The sequence below is a fragment of the Sciurus vulgaris genome, assembly GCF_902686455.1.
Source record: "Sciurus vulgaris genome assembly, chromosome: 13".
Taxonomy (NCBI): domain Eukaryota; kingdom Metazoa; phylum Chordata; class Mammalia; order Rodentia; family Sciuridae; genus Sciurus; species Sciurus vulgaris.
Genome location: NC_136474.1, coordinates 99,985,062 through 100,000,188, shown reverse-complemented (window position 1 = coordinate 100,000,188; position 15,127 = coordinate 99,985,062). Strand labels below are relative to the sequence as shown.

General features: G+C 61.9%; 1 protein-coding gene across 4 annotated transcripts in view; it reads right to left on the bottom strand.

Annotated features, from left to right (window-relative positions):
- The window catches only part of NFATC1 (nuclear factor of activated T cells 1), a 101,495-nt gene that overhangs the window by 20,408 nt on the left and 65,960 nt on the right, over window positions 1-15,127 (bottom strand). For 2 of the 4 annotated variants that reach the window (XM_079109175.1, XM_079109176.1), the window contains exon 9: window positions 7,152-7,832. In XM_079109175.1, the coding sequence (XP_078965301.1) occupies window positions 7,152-7,832 (681 nt within the window). The remainder of the gene's footprint in view (window positions 1-7,151; window positions 7,833-15,127) is intronic. The other 2 variants (XM_079109177.1, XM_079109178.1) reach the window with 2 other exon arrangements.

The window sequence follows — 15,127 nt, the reverse complement described above, 5'->3', positions numbered from 1 at the left end:
TCAAAGTGGCCGATTTGGTAGTTGTGCGGGTATTACTGCTGCTTTTGGGGAACAGCTGACTGACCAAGATCCTCCGCGCCTCTTCCTAACTATCAGAGAGCCCCTCCTGTTGAGCAAGTCTTCCTTGGTGAGGAGAAAACATCGCCACGCTCCTCTGTGGCTCCCAAGGCCCAGGCGCCCTGGAAAGCTGGGGGAGCAGGAGCCTCAGGGCCTACAGAGGGGCATCCACCAGGCCACCTCCATCAGAGTGGCGGTCGAGGTGCCGCTCCCGGTCATGCTCGAGACTGCAGCTCCACACTCGGCAGGTAACGTCCCACCTAAGCCGGGTTTCCTGGCAATTCTGTCCCTCAGGGCTGTGGAAGGGGGACATGGAGCCATGAGAACAGGAGTCCCCAGCATGACACCCGACATAGCCGCATGTTCTGCGGCATTGGCCAGGCGTCTTCAGCTGCTGGGAAGACCACAGCCTCCTTTCTGGTGACCATGTCCTTCCACACCAGCGGCCATCTGGGAGTCAGCGATCCTGGCTCCCCCGGAAACCAGGGACAGAAGCACCTGTGTATCGGGAGGAGCACATACCGGCAGGGAGGAGCCTCAGGGCCGGCTGCTCTGCAGAACGGCGGACGGCCCTCCCCGCCTGGCCTGCTTTCAGGAGTGCCACCCCCGGATGCACCGCCCACAGCCGGGATCTGGATGTGGCCTCTGTGTCCTTCAGCTGAGCGCCCTGGCAGCAGCACAGTGACGTCCACAGAGTGCCCTGAAACGGGACGCTCCGCACCAGCGCCTCAGGGAGGGAGCCCAGAGCGAACACCGCAGCTGGCTGGCGGGAGCACAGATGCCACGTAAAGCGCTTCAGCAGAGGTCGGTGTGTCTGCAGAAGGAGGGCAGCGGGTCTGGGACGGGGCTCGCACGGCCCCAAGCTGCCCAGGGGAGCCACCCCACCGGGCACCGCCTGCCTGGACCTCCTCTGGACTCGGCGCTACCTCAGGGCCCAGGAGCTTCCCCGCTCTGCCTTTATCTTTCCTACCTGTTTCCTTCCCTCAAACTAGCAGCGTCGATCGACTCCTCTAAGGAAGGAGACCAGCTCAGTGCCGCTTTCGAGAAGTAGCGGGCAGATGGTCGGTGACAGCGGAAGCGATGCCTTGAGATCTGCCTTCCGAGCCTGCAGAAGACGAAGGCTGCGGCCTCCTAGTCCTGCAGGTGTCAGAGCGCCACAGCCACGCACATCAGGAGGCTGAAAACGCGCCGAGCTCTGCAGAGCCTCAGCTCCAGCGGCACCGCAAGGAGTGAGGAGTACTCGTGCACAGCTCGCCGTCGCGGGCAGTGTCTGCCGCAGACGTGCCCCTGTCCACAGTGGCCAAACAGTCTGTTTGCAGAGGGTCTTGCTCAGCAGGCAGCTGAGTCGCCCCCTGCCCACATCTGCTTTCCCTGAAGGGGCAGGTCCTGCCTGCAGCTGCCCTGGAGCCCAGCAGCAGCTGTCAACATGGAAACCTGACCAAGTCCTGGGCAGTCAGCAGGACACACAGCATTTGTCTTCTCAGAAGCAGCCCCTCAGCTGGCTACTGGTGGACATGCAGGTCAGCTCTACAGGTGGCAAATGCCCAGACCAAACCTCAGACATCTGCACTAACATCTGCATATCTGTCCCATGCACTGTGGCTCACAAGCACAGGTTAAGACAGCCCTTCCTGGCCCTCCTTGCCCAGCAGGGAGCAGTGGACACCTGTCACCAGGAGGCAGCCGCTTCAGGCCTGGACCTGATGGATGGCCTCACTCACGTCAGGAGACCCCATGCAGCCTGCTGGTCTACCCTGCCCACAGCAGCCTCCCCTGGGGAGGTGTGTAGTGTGATTTTTATGCCTGTGACCCCACGGAGACTTCCCAGAACCAAGGACTGAGCCTCAGGAACGATTCGCACAGCTGAGTTCATTCTCCTGTCCACTACGCAGTAGCTGTGTCCATGATATTTACGGCCCGGCGTGTTCGATCACTGCCGCACAGACTCTTGCCATCATTGTTCGCTTGGGGAAGGCTCAGACCTGGGCACCCTGCCAGGTTAGTAAAACTTTCCATGAGGAAAGTTTTTTGTTCTCTTCCAGAGCAGCTTAAGCTCAGGGAAGAAGGGGAGGGTGGGGAGAGAAGCCACCTAGACGCGGACATACTCAGGCCGCCTGGTCTACCTGCCTGTTGTGATGACATCTAGGTCCTGGGCATCCAGGAGCCTGCCGAGAGGCTGAAAGGCCCGATTGTAGTGGAGGCCGCGAGGCAGTTGCATGACAAGGGAATCAGCAGAGAGGCAAGGGCCTCGGGAGCCCTGGCTCCAGGCCGCAGTGAGGGAGGGAGCTCCGCGGGCCTCCCCAGAGCTGACCTTCCAGTGAGGAGGGGCTGGTGTGAGGGAGCCGCCCAGGCTCAGCCCCTAGAGAGGCCCAGCCTCCAGAACAGGAGCAGGGCCACGCCCACCTCTCAGGCAGAAGCAGCTCAGGGAACCATCCCAGGAAAGAACTCCCGTCCCAGGAAAGAGCTCCCGTGGAGTTCCACCCAATTTCAGGAACCCAACCTAAAATTACATTTAAATCATGTGAGGTCCATGATGCCAACATTTTAAGATGGTGGTTCGGCCGTGCTTGAGAATTTAAATTGACAGCTTGTATCTTATGTAGACTGTTGGAACAAAGAAGGAATCATCGCTGAAATGTATGTTTGGGTTAAGTATTTTGCAAAAAATCCTGAGCCCAGAGACAACTGAAAGCCTAAGATTCCTAAAATAAAATAAAATAAAATAAAATAAAATAAAATAAAAATAAATAGAAAGTGGGACTCATTCTTTATCCTGAGGTTTCAATGGTCCCTGAGGCTAACGGTGTTTGGAAAGGAGGCGCAGCACAGTGTGCTGCAAGTCTCAGGGCATGTGTGCTGGATGTGGACTGCCCTCCTGGAGCCAGCCAAGCAGACCCGCGGCTCTCTGGACCTGGACATAGCATCTGATCACTGCCTTTCACGCCACACTCTCGAGAAGCAAACCCTGAGACCAGCTCACTCAGGAACACTCCTCCCCACTCCTCCCAGCCTGGTGGCTCCAGTGTCACCAACGGAGAGGAGCCAGTGGCCCTGCTGGCCTGCGTGCTGAGCAGGATGGCGGACGTGGCCACGTGGAGGTGAAGTGCTGAGGACCTTCACCCCCCCGCGAGGAGGCCCTCAGCCCGGCCCGGCCCTCCCACCGGAGGCTCCTGTGCTGGTTCTCCCTGTGTCCCTCCCCCAGGCGGCTCTGCGGTTGCAGACAAGGTCTGCACTGTGGCCAGGGCTGCACACAGAGGAACTCTCCAGAAGGGAGCTGCTCAGCGTCCCGGAGCCCTGCCCTGCCTGCCAGCCCTGGCAATGCCCAGCACAGGCCATGGACCCAGGCCCTATGGTCGGAATGCCTACTTACTAACACAGCATGTCTGTCCCGCAACTTCTGACCTCTCCCCATTGTGTAAATTGACAATGTCAATTTGCTTTTTCTCTCTGAAGTCACTTAAAATTAACGGAGTTTGATGTTTTGACTTTGGTTTTGTGTTGTTTCCATCTCCACCTATGCTCCTTCCCTCCCTTTGGTTGTGAATTCAAATGGAAAAGATGCCAGCTCCAGGATGGGCCCTGTGCCTGAAAGTCCCCTTCTCCCCCATCAGAGCACTCAGGGCATCTGCATCGGCAACGCTGCACCTCAGGACAGCTGTCAGAACACCTCTGGTCCGCTTGGGCGTGAGGGTGGGCCCCACAGGACGGGTGTGGGGAGACGGCCCCTCCCGGGCACAGTGTCCAGTGTGCACAGCCCAGTACTGCATCCTGACGCCGCACCCGCTCCTCCCCGCAGTCACCTGCCACATCTCACACTCACAACAGCTGCCGCTGACGTGGGCAGCTGTGACATCCGGTGCAGTGGGAAATGTGGCCGAGACCTGCTTCCTGTCTCTGGGCCAAAGGGCGCTGCCCAGATGTGGAGCTCGGGGCTGGCCAGCTGCACTGCCCGGTAAGGCTGTCCTGCAGGCAACAGTGCTCAGCAGACCACACCAGCACTTCCTGGCAGTGTGTGGTGAAGGGACGGAGGCAGAAGCACACCGGCCAGACCACCCACCTGGGCAGATGGGCGAAGGTAAAGGGGGTGGAGCGATGCACACCCAGTGGAAACCTCCCCGGCTCCAGCTGTCGCCCCTCCAGAGCCACGGCCTCAACACGGAAGCAAAGGGGAGCAGAGGCCAGGGAGGTGGTGCCTCTGACCAGCCTCCACAGACGGAGGAGGTGGACAGAGAGGGCCTGCTGCACAGACACGACCGACAGGCACACCACAGGCCAAGGCCCTGGGTTCCAGGGCCAGGACCTCCTGAGCCTGGCTTCTGCATGCACTGCCCACAGGCCAGGGCACTGGGTTCCAGGGCCAAGCCCTCCTGAGCCTGGCTTCTGCATGCACTGCCCACAGGCCAGGCCACTGGGTTCCAGGGCCAGGACCTCCTGAGCCTGGCTTCTGCATGCACTGCCCACAGGCCAGGGCACTGGGTTCCAGGGCCAAGCCCTCCTGAGCCTGGCTTCTGCATGCACTGCCCACAGGCCAGGGCACTGGGTTCCAGGGCCAGGACCTCCTGAGCCTGGCTTCTGCATGCACTGCCCACAGGCCAGGCCACTGGGTTCCAGGGCCAGGACCTCCTGAGCCTGGCTTCTGCATGCACTGCCCACAGGCCAGGCCACTGGGTTCCAGGGCCAGGACCTCCTGAGCCTGGCTTCTGCATGCACTGCCCACAGGCCAGGCCACTGGGTTCCAGGGCCAGGACCTCCTGAGCCTGGCTTCTGCATGCACTGCCCACAGGCCAGGCCACTGGGTTCCAGGGCCAGGACCTCCTGAGCCTGGCTTCTGCATGCACTGCCCACAGGCAAAGCCACTGGGTTCCAGGGCCAAGCCCTCCTGAGCCTGGCTTCTGCATGCACTGCCCACAGGCCAGGGCACTGGGTTCCAGGGCCAGGACCTCCTGAGCCTGGCTTCTGCATGCACTGCCCACAGGCCAGGCCACTGGGTTCCAGGGCCAGGACCTCCTGAGCCTGGCTTCTGCATGCACTGCCCACAGGCCAGGCCACTGGGTTCCAGGGCCAGGACCTCCTGAGCCTGGCTTCTGCATGCACTGCCCACAGGCCAGGCCACTGGGTTCCAGGGCCAGGACCTCCTGAGCCTGGCTTCTGCATGCACTGCCCACAGGCCAGGCCACTGGGTTCCAGGGCCAGGACCTCCTGAGCCTGGCTTCTGCATGCACTGCCCACAGGCCAGGCCACTGGGTTCCAGGGCCAGGACCTCCTGAGCCTGGCTTCTGCATGCACTGCCCACAGGCAAAGCCACTGGGTTCCAGGGCCAAGCCCTCCTGAGCCTGGCTTCTGCATGCACTGCCCACAGGCCAGGGCACTGGGTTCCAGGGCCAGGACCTCCTGAGCCTGGCTTCTGCATGCACTGCCCACAGGCCAGGCCACTGGGTTCCAGGGCCAGGACCTCCTGAGCCTGGCTTCTGCATGCACTGCCCACAGGCCAGGCCACTGGGTTCCAGGGCCAGGACCTCCTGAGCCTGGCTTCTGCATGCACTGCCCACAGGCCAGGCCACTGGGTTCCAGGGCCAGGACCTCCTGAGCCTGGCTTCTGCATGCACTGCCCACAGGCCAGGCCACTGGGTTCCAGGGCCAGGACCTCCTGAGCCTGGCTTCTGCATGCACTGCCCACAGGCCAGGCCACTGGGTTCCAGGGCCAGGACCTCCTGAGCCTGGCTTCTGCATGCACTGCCCACAGGCCAGGCCACTGGGTTCCAGGGCCAGGACCTCCTGAGCCTGGCTTCTGCATGCACTGCCCACAGGCCAGGCCACTGGGTTCCAGGGCCAGGACCTCCTGAGCCTGGCTTCTGCATGCACTGTCCTCAGTTCACAGCCTTGAGTTAGGAGTTTGCAGGAGAGTGTTCAGCACTGAACTGTGAAACCCTGGCACCACCAGGTGAGCCTTGCCCACCAGGTCACTGAGGCCCTCCACAGACCCTGTCCACAGTCTCAGGAGGCTCCCCGTGGCCCAGGCTAGCCCATTCACAACTGAAGTGTGAGAGAAACAAGATACAGAGTTGGGCACAGCTGCCCACTTCCCAGGACTCTTTCCAAAACTCCCCTTGAGCACAGGGGCCATCTGATGCTCAGACTCTGCATGCAGAATGGCCATTGCAGGGGAGAAGCCAGCCACGTCCAGCTCTGCTGCTTCATAGAGGACTGGCCACTGGAGGAGCACGACCGGGCCACGCAGCCCTGCCGCAGTCGGGTGGTGGGAGGAGGCCCTGCTCCAGGGTGTTGTTTTGCATGCTGGTCTAGGAGACAGTCCACACCTGGGAAAGCCGACTGTGCCTCAGCCAAAGCCCAGACGCCCACAAGGACAATCGACAAGGCCGGAAAACACCAGGAACCCGCGGACAAGCAGGTCTCCTGGCTCCATTCACGATCAAGGCAGTTACGTGGCCTGGAGCTCCTTATGACTTGGCCAGAAGAGAGCCATGTTTCCAAACCACGGAGGAGCAAAGGTGCTCCTCGTCACTGCGGGAGACGCAGAGCCCCGAGACCTCTGTGACCAGGCCCGCTCTGCAGACAACCCAGACACACGCCACGAGTGCCTCTGTGCTGAGCCCGTGCGCCCCGGACCAAGCCGCCTGAACCCCACCCCTGCCCCTGCACTCGGCCAGGCATTTAGAGGTCTCCAGGTCTGCCCAGAGTGCGACCACACTCACGGGGGCAAGGCGGGCACCTGGCGGGAAGGTGCTCTGCTGGGCAGTGTTCAAAGACTGTCCTTTAAAGAGCCTCCCAGATACACGAGCCAGGAGTCCTGACTGGACACGGTCCCGCAGGAGGCTTTTCAGCTGGGACTTTCTGAGTTTGAGTTGGAGGCTCTTTGCTCAGTTTCTATCAAGAACCTGGTGGTCCTGAGGTAACTGGCCCTGGGCAGGGTCCCCAAGATGACTGGCGCACACCACCAACACTGCCCAGGCAACCGACTCCACACCGCGCCATCCAAGGGCTCCTGCACAGCAGCCGGAGGCCCAGCCACCGCCCTGCACACACGCGGGTGGAGCACCGGGCGGAGCACACACCTGCAAGGCCGCGGCACTTACCGTCGTCCAGGTAAAACTGGTCCAATTCTTCAGGTTCTCGCTTGACCATTACAGGCACAGGGGCCGAGTTATGAGCACTGTCCTCACGCACCCCTGGCAGTGACCGTGGCCTGGCGGCGGGAGCCTCGGTCCTTCGACCCTGTGGCAGTTGGTGCTGCTGGTGGCCCGTGCTGGGAGGGCGGGCTGAGGGCTGCAAACAGGGTGGCTCGTGGGCAGCGGACGGAGGTGGAGAAGAGGGGCTGCCAGGGCGGAGCACTTGCTGGAGACCAAGGGGACAGGTACTGCTCAGAAGTGGACTCACCTGCGGCTGCAGCAGGACGGGAGGCGGCGGCTCGGGCGAGCCGGGCTGCATGGCCAGGGGTCTTGGCACCTCCTGAATGGTGGGGTCCTCTGCAGCCAGTGGCTGGAGTCCAAGGTGGCCGTGGCCTGGGCTGGCGATTCCCTTGGAGTAGGCAGCGGAAAGGTCGTGGAGCTTTGGGCTTGCGCTGGGAGGCGTGGGCAGCGTGCTGCTCCTTTGGGGACAGGGGGAGAAGCCCGCCACGAGGCAGGAGCTGGGGTCGGGTGGCATGGTGAGCTGCTGGCTGTAGCAGGGCCTTGGGAGTGGACTCAGTCCCTGGCTCACTGGTCCACAGGTCAGGGCAGGCTCGTAGTCATCCGTGGGTTCTGTTTTTATAACTGGAACTGTGAGGAGGGAAGAAAAAGTTGGATAAACACAAGCTGCAGATGGGTACGGCCAGGCGGGCTGTGGCTAGGACACCCGGGCAAAACAAACAGCGTCTTGACTGAGCCCTGTGTCTCGGACGGCTTCCCCGCCCAATTAAGGAGCCGAGTGAGTCACCGGCTGGGAGAGTCACAGCTGGTTCCAATACTGGAGATCAGGACTATTTTCTTTGGAATCTCCCCCAGCACTAACGTGCTATAAAAATCCATTTGCAAACTGCAGTAGAAGTTTTGGACCCAAGGGCCAGAGGATTTGTAGTAATCAAAGTGAAAACTTTAACTCGGAGGCACTACTGCACTGCAGCTACCGACACGGCCTGGTGACGCTGCTCAGGGTCCAGTGGAAGGTGCAGGAGACTTGCTTTGGAAGCAGTGGACACTGGTGGAGGAGGCAAGCATCCATCTGCTGCAGAAGAGGTCATGAGTCACTTTAAAAAAAAGTGTGCTTGGGCAAGGTAGCTGCCTCTCCTCCCTCCTGGTCTCCACTCCTACTCAGGGTGTGCAGACAGTGGCCAGCCTGAGACCAGGCTGCTCTGCCCCACATCCACAGCTGCTGGTTTCTCTCAGAACAACAGAGGCCCACGGTGCAGGAAAGACGTAGCCTCTGGGGTTGGGCACCAGTCCCAGCCGAGGCCAGTGCAAAAGCCAGGTCTTCCCTGGGGCCGTGGGCCTCTGTGCCTTGGTTTCTGCAGCACGGACGGGGAGGGTGTGCGGGGGGCACATGGCAGGGAAGAGGTGCCAGCAGACCCAGCAGGGCTGCCCCTGCCCGGCCCACTTCCTGTTGTGGTACATTCTTTCTGGTCTCACCTCTTTGCCATTTGGGAGAGCTGTCTGGATGGCCAGCTTGTTCTGCAAGTGCCTAGCCCGTGTGTGATTTGGTGCCTGAGGCCATGGCTCCCAAGGCTCGGTCCTGGGTTCCCACTGCACTCACCTCTCTGCACACAGTGCACATGGGCCTGGACAAGGGCTAGCTGTGAGGGCCTCCCTCCATTGAGGCCTGCAGGCCCAGGTGCCAGCCCTTAAGGCAAGCTCCACGCTCCATGGACACAGAGGCACAGAGGCGGGCCTGACCTCCTCCACAGGCAAAAGCTTGTCTGCATTGTGAGAGAAACCTGTAACCACGGTTTTGAGCCAGCAAGAATGTGCGCCTGCTCTCCATTACTGTGGGGCCGTCGGCACCACACAGCTGTGACCACGAAGATGGAATTTCCTGGCAGGAACCCCTTGGTGAGGGCGGCCCAGCCACGGGCTCCAGCTACTCCGCGCATGACTCTCTGGGTGCCGTGGCTCTGCCTCCAGACCCAGAGTGGCAGCCAGCTTCCCTCATGCCCATTTCCCTACTCAGATCCTTAAAGCACCCTCAGTGCTCTGAGAGGGCAGGCGTGGGCTCTGTGTTCACTGGACTCCAGCAGGGCAGACATCAAAATGGATGAAATTGGAGAATATCATGCTAAGTGAGATAAGCCAATCTCAAAAAACCGAAGGACGAATGATCTCGCTGATAAGCAGATGATGATGCGTAATGGGGGGTGGGAGGGGGGCAAGACTGGAGGAAGGAGGGACTGTAAAGAGGGAAAGGGGGGGTGGGGGGAGGAAAAAACCACAGAGTGGGTCAAACACCATTGCCCTATGAGGATGTATGATCACACAGATGGCGGGCCTCTACTGCATGCACAGACAGAGCAACACGCGTCCCATTTGTTCACAATGAGAAAAGAAAGAGTTGAAGCAGCTGTGAGACCAGCCTCCTCAGCAAGCTGGGCCCCGCCCCGCAGAGGTGCTTCTTCCTGCCCAGAAGGCCTCACTCTGCTGAGGCTGCAGATGTCCTCTGGGGCCTCGGTGCTCCACCCAGAGCCCAGGGGTTCTGGACCGCTACACAGGCGGTCCTGCATGGTCGACCTGGGGAGTGCGTTAAGGGTAGGCTTTGCGAGCGCAGGGAGTCCTAGACTTGGTCCATCAGTCAAGTGGACGCCCCAGTGTACCCCAACCTTCCAAGAGAGGATGCAGCTCACCTGCCCCAAGCAGCCTGCTGGCCACACTGCCCACTGCCAAGCAATCCCTTTCCTGTCCTCGTGGGCATCGCCCAGAGGCCCTGGAAGACAGGCCACACCACACAGGAGCCCCTCCAGAGAACTGCCACCAGCTGCACCGTGACACAGGGTGACTGGCCACACACAAAGGGCAGCAGGTCTGACACTGGAGGAAAGCAGGAACAGTCCACAGAGCCAGCACCCCGGGAGTCCGGAGCTGCTGGGGCCTCCCTGGGGGCAGCTCATGTGACCTTCTGGAGAGGGCTGTTCTGGTGCAGTGACCTGGGATGCCCGGCTAACTGCCGAGCAGGCCCCGGACCGCAGAGTCTGGGAGCACCTAGGGCTCGGGGAGTGGCCTGGCTGCACTGGAAAGTGGGCACTGCCCAGGCCCAGGCCTGGCCACTGATGTGCCAGTGGAGAGATGCTCAGGGGCCACCCAGGTGGGGTCTGAACTCGACCCGCAGGAGCCAGCACCTCAGCACGGCAGGGGGACGGGCTGCTCCTGGAGCCGTGGCCGGGGAAGGCACTTGGTGTGGGGTCCTGTGTGGCAACTGCAGGGGGCTCTCCCCGCAGACCCTTCCTGCGACTGGCAGTCCAGCTCCTATGGGTCCCGGGACTGCAGTGCGCCAGGGGAGGAACTGCCTCCCATTCTGGGAGAACAGCGCTGGGCATCGAGGCGCCCACCATCCACCATGCTGATGCCCCTCCAGGGCTGCGTCTCCCAGCTGGGCAGGAGGAGCCACGAGGGCCCTCAAGGTCTGGAACCCACCTGCAGGGACACCTGCAGGCAGTTTGACACGCAGGGACCAGCCTCAGCTTGGAGCCCACGTCCACCTGTACAGTTCCGGAGGGGAGGCTGCATCTTGGGAACCCTTCTCAAGAAGAGTCGCTCCAGCCAGTTTCAAGCCTACTGCAAATCCAGAACTGTCGTCAGACCCAGAGAGGCACCTGGAGGCCGAGCGCGGCCCAGCCAACCACTGAGAACACAGGCCCTGGCCTGGCAGGGGCATGCTGCTGCTGAAAAGGGCCAGACAGGCCCAGACCCCATAGCCTAGGACACCCCTGTGAAAGGCCAGCATCCGCCCGGCGAAGGTGAGATCCTGCGCTGGCGACCTCGGAGCCATGATCTTCAGCCGTACGTGTCTGGAAGGCTGCCTCAGTGCCTTTGGGTCCTCCCTCACTGCCCTGTGCTTTCGCCAGGCATCAGGCCAGCTCGCCTCGCCCACGAAGCGCTGAGCTCCAAAACTCCTGCGGGCTGCCCGCAGGACACAAGGGTGCAGTCCCAAACACAGCTGCCCATAAAAGCCAGTGGACATAATTTACCTGCCACACAGGGACAGTGACAGCAAGCATGGGCTGGACTTGGGCCAGCGACCCTGAGGCCAGCGAGACCAGGTGAGGGGTGAGCGGGGGGCGCACGCCGCTGGGAATCCTTGAGCTGGGTTGTTTATGACCTGTTTAAGAGGCCCACAGCCTGGCGCTGACTCCTGCATCTCTCTGCCTGCCTGGAGTCTTCCTAGAAGAGCCTCGGGTGACTTGGGCCTTCTGAGCACCCTGTGGTGGTGGAGGGATTCCCAGGCCTCAGGCTCTGGGGACACAGTGGACAGGGAAGGGTCTTGGGCTGCGCCTGCCTTGCCTACCTTGCTCCTAAGCACAGGGCTGGAAGCCAGAGGCTTCCCTCCAGGGCCCTGCACTTACTGAGCCGTGCCTGCTGCCCTCTGGGGGCTGTGGCCAGTGTCGCCATGCTGAGGGGAGATGGGCCGGAGGCTTGCAAGTGACATGGACACCGTCTAGAGAGACGCCTCCCAGCAACAGCCCTGCGCAGACCCACTGAGCTCTGAGCCAGTGCCAGCAGCCGGGCAGGGATGCGCGGAGGGCACCCGCCACCTGCAGGCTGCCGCCTGCTCCCGGCAGCTGGGTTGAGCCCCCACCCCAGCTGGAGCCACATGCCCTCCACCGCTCCCTGCCCGGCTGCCGCTGAGGTGCCAGCTGGGACTGGAGCGGGGGCAGTTTCCCAGCATCAGGCAGCACCTACAGGACCCTCATCTTGGAAGGCACTGGTGCCGGGGCCACCCGGGCACCCCAGCCTTTCCTCCTCAGGTTCCTCCCCTTGGGCTCCCTAAACAGCCCTGCCTGGTCCTGTGTTCCCCAGGGACGCAGGGGGATCGTGTGACCAGCTGCAGGGGGAGGAGGATCATCAGTCTTGCACCTGCTGGAGGTGACGAGGGTGGAACCCCTGGCCAGAGGGCCACGAGGGGGCATTCTGTGCCCAGCCACGAGACCCGGGCCTTCCCAGCAGAACCTGAAGAGCCCAGCGCTGCCCCCAGCCACCCACAGAGGCCCTCAGGCTGAGTGTCCTCGCAAGTGTTGGTGTCCACAGGCGTTCCTCGTGGGTTTCTGAGAGTGTCAGGGAGATGCCTCCTGTTCCCATTAGTGAGGAAATGGAAAGAACAAGTCCTGCCCAGAAGCCCCAGTGGCTGGTCCCGCCTGGTTCTCAGCTGAGCCACATGGAGGGCGTGTCCTCCCCAGCCAGGGCTGCGCCCCTGCAGTCTCCAACCAGCTGGACTGGTGGGGTCATGGTCCCAGGATCCCGCATGCCGCACTCGGCAAGGCGAGGCACTGGCACCCTGAGAAAGACCCCGTTACCCGAGCAGCGAGTTGGAGACCTGGATTCATTAGTGTAAGCATGGAGTCCTGAAGCTGGCCGGTGCTCAGGAAGCCGCGTGGAGGAGCCAGGTTCTTGGCGTCTGCAGCCACAGAGCCCCCAGGCTCCACACAGCAGTGTCGTCTGCACGGCCGAGCACTGTGTGAAGAGTCACTCAGCTCGGTCCCCCAGACTGGCCTGCCACAGCCTCTCACATGGTGCTGAAGTCCGGCCCTGTGGCTGGCACCCTGCGACTGTGGGTCTACTCCGGGGAAGCTCAGGGGCCAGTGTCTGGACCCCTTCCATCCTAGCCCTGATGGCTTTGGTGGCAGATGCCAGTGGCATGACAGGTGCCCTCCCTGGGCCCCCCGTGTCCCTGCAAGGGCAGCCTGGGGGCCCAAGTGCCTTCTAAAACAGGCCTGGCCCCTCGAGACCCTGAGCCTGGAAAATAGGCTCCTATCTCCCTGGCACCGTGGGCAGGGTGCCCTTCCCAGTGGGGTCACAGCCCAGAGTGGTCCTGCTGTCAGTCACTGGACCCCTTGGGCAGGCGGGAGCTGGCACAGAGCAGCCATGTTGCTGAGTCTCAACCGGACCCTCCAGCTGGCCTCCCTTGGCTGCCCTGCTGTATGCACGTGCCCTCTGGGCTCGCAGACTGGCCCTGCTGTACCTCACGGGAGCAAGTGCAAGCGTGTTCCTGCTGGCCGGGCTCTGCCTGGGATGGACAGAGGCTCCCGGCTGGTGCTGCTTCTGCCTGCCTGCCAGCTGCTGGCCCTCTGCACTCACCCAGAAAGTGCCTCTGGAAGTAGCTAGTCCTGCCCAGCACAGCCCAGAACTTATGGATCTTTGCCCGACCTGGGGTGGGGGTGATGCTCCACAAACACTTGTTTTAATAGGTGACAGACTGGGGGGCTGGAGGACCCCCAACAGGACTCAGGAGCAGAAACAAAGTCTCAGACTCCCAGTGGGCTTCGAACCTCAAGATTCCTGCTTATGAAAGAGTCGGAGGCCGGGGCCAGCTACAGTGGGCCACTGGCAAGGGTGGGTGACTCCCCAGGGGGAGTTCGGGCAGCCTTAAGCACATGGGCAGCACATGAGACCCAGGTTCTGTCTTCCCTGGGCTCCCCCCAAGGGCCAGGGGCATGGGGCTGGCCCCCTGCAGGGCTGTGCACACGGCTTCCACTCTTCTATGCTGTCCTCCATGTCCTGGTGGTGCAGGGGCTCCCTCCGGGGCTGGCCACGGGCACACGTTGGACTCTGGGGCAAACCCATCTTCCCCTGGAAACACTGAAGTTTGTGGTTGGCTCCATTGGAGTGTCAGCACCTCAGAAATCCAACTGTTTTATTAGGAAAATTAAAATGTCCTTAAATAAATGGGAGAGGTTGGACTCTCCTGTAAGCAGAACTCCATGGACGTTTGCCCACCTCCTCACCACCTGCACCCGGGATGCCGGCATCTGACCCGAGAAGACGGTCGTGGATGTGGAGGAGGCCACCCTGTGGGTGCCGAGGACAGTGCTCTCGGCTGCTGGCTGGACCGGAGCAGCGCGGTTCTGGGGTGGGGGCGGTCAGGTGGAGTGCCAGTGGCTGTCCCGCGGTGGTCCCTGTCTCGACTGCAGGGCTGCTGTCCTCACAGGACTCTACCCACAACGATGCGGCCTGAGGCTTGTGGTGCCCTGGTCCAGGATCAGCCCTCCAGGGCTGAGCAGCACCGGCCGCTGCTCAAGCCCCAGGCTGTGGAGTGAGTGGCCAGTGAGGCACCAATGGCTGCACGTGCGTCCCCATGAGTCCCCTCACTGTGCACCCGCATTTCAAGTGACCACGAGTGCTTCAGCTGGGGTCCCTCACCACAGACGTTCTGCAGTGCCGGACAAACAGGGTCATTCAAAGTCCGAGCCCCAAAAGAAGACCAGACTGCTCCTTTTGGCTGCAAGACAACAAGCCCAGGTCTCCCACGAACGTGAGCGTGGGCAGCTTCGAGGGACACAGGAGGACACGGCTCCAAGCCCTGGTTGCCCGTAGCTGTGGGGTCGAGGCACTCTGGCCACTGGCCTCCTGATGAACCAGGGTTCCACCGTGCGAGTTCGTCTCTCGGGCTGGGAGCATGTCTGCTCTCCCCACGGAGCCAGCTCCCGGGGTGGAGGAAGGTCCAGCTCTGGGGTCAGGGGAAGTTCATGTCCCAGCGTGCACACAGGCCAATGGCTGGGCTCAGCTCCCTGGTCACCCACCCCTGCCCAGGCCCAGTCTTCCGTGCTCAGGTGGGGCTCTGAGGTATCCCAGGTCCACAGTGCTGAGCCGCTCAGAGATCGTCGCCCCACAGAGGTGTTGGCTGAGGTGAGGGATCCAGGCCCCAGCACAGGCCTGGAATGAGGGGCGGGTTGTGTGATCTGTGGGTGCCAGCCCACGGCCACAGGTGTGGACCAGCCGGCTCCCCCCAGGGCACAATTAAATAGCCATCTGACGATTCCCAATCAGACCTGCGGCAGGGGATGGTAAAACAGACCACACCAGCCAAAATATACATCGCTCAGTTCCATCCCGGAATTGCAAAGCTGCACTCTGCCAGGGGTGTGGCTCACCCTCCT